Source organism: Opisthorchis viverrini, assembly GCF_000715545.1.
Source record: "Opisthorchis viverrini unplaced genomic scaffold opera_v5_404, whole genome shotgun sequence".
NCBI classification, from domain to species: Eukaryota; Metazoa; Platyhelminthes; class Trematoda; order Opisthorchiida; family Opisthorchiidae; genus Opisthorchis; species Opisthorchis viverrini.
Window position 1 is genome coordinate 227,054 of NW_008752056.1, and position 785 is coordinate 227,838.

Here is a 785-nt window from a genome sequence, read left to right on the forward strand (position 1 = left end):
AATTGATTCATCACGGCGTGTATTTAGCACCACACGAGCCCATATTGACAGAATGCGTTGAAAAAAAGAGTGGCGCAAACAGATAATCTTGGAAAGACATTTCATGGTAGATGGACGTCGCCAAACACGGAAATCAACATCAGTGGTCATGATCATCAGGCGACCGACTGTGACCAACAAGGCCCGGTGAGACAGCGGCACTAATCACAGTATCCAGTAGAACAAAAGAAGGTGAACTAGCACAAGGTAGACAAACATGCAAATGAAGATAGACGGCCTGGGAGGAGAGTGAAGGATGAAACGAGGTCCTGTCTTGGCCAGTCGACTGCATAGCAAACGACCATTCGCCATGGAGGGAAGCATTGTACAAAGGGACGATTTGATTCTGCCTGAAATAAGGAAGTAGAAAGCATGAGAGCCACCGCCATGGTGCAGGGCATTGAGAGTGAGACCGCTTGATGAGAGAACTCATCTGAGGATACATGTGCACCGGAATAACACTCAAATTTCCCAGTCGAAGAGACATCATCATCATCATCATCATGTGCAGGGCAAGTGAGACCGCTTGATGAGAGAACTCATCTGAGGATACATGTGCACCGGAATAACACTCAAATTTCCCAGACCAAGAGACGAGACAATCATCAATGACAGCAACATCAGTGTTGGCACTGATGCTTCACTGCCGTACAACCATAAAGTTCGTTTAGTTTATATATATATATATATATGTATATATATATATATACATATATATATATATATGTATATATATATATATTTGT

The 785-nt window shown here is 42.8% G+C and overlaps 1 protein-coding gene across 1 annotated transcript in view; it reads right to left on the reverse strand.

Moving 5' to 3' along the window:
* The window catches only part of T265_15237 (hypothetical protein), a gene marked incomplete at both ends in the record, with an annotated part of 27,361 nt that continues 26,576 nt past the window's right edge, over positions 1 to 785 (reverse strand). Inside the window, one exon of the mRNA XM_009177175.1 lies at positions 1 to 389. Within this exon, the coding sequence (XP_009175439.1) occupies positions 140 to 389 (250 nt within the window). The remainder of the gene's footprint in view (positions 390 to 785) is intronic.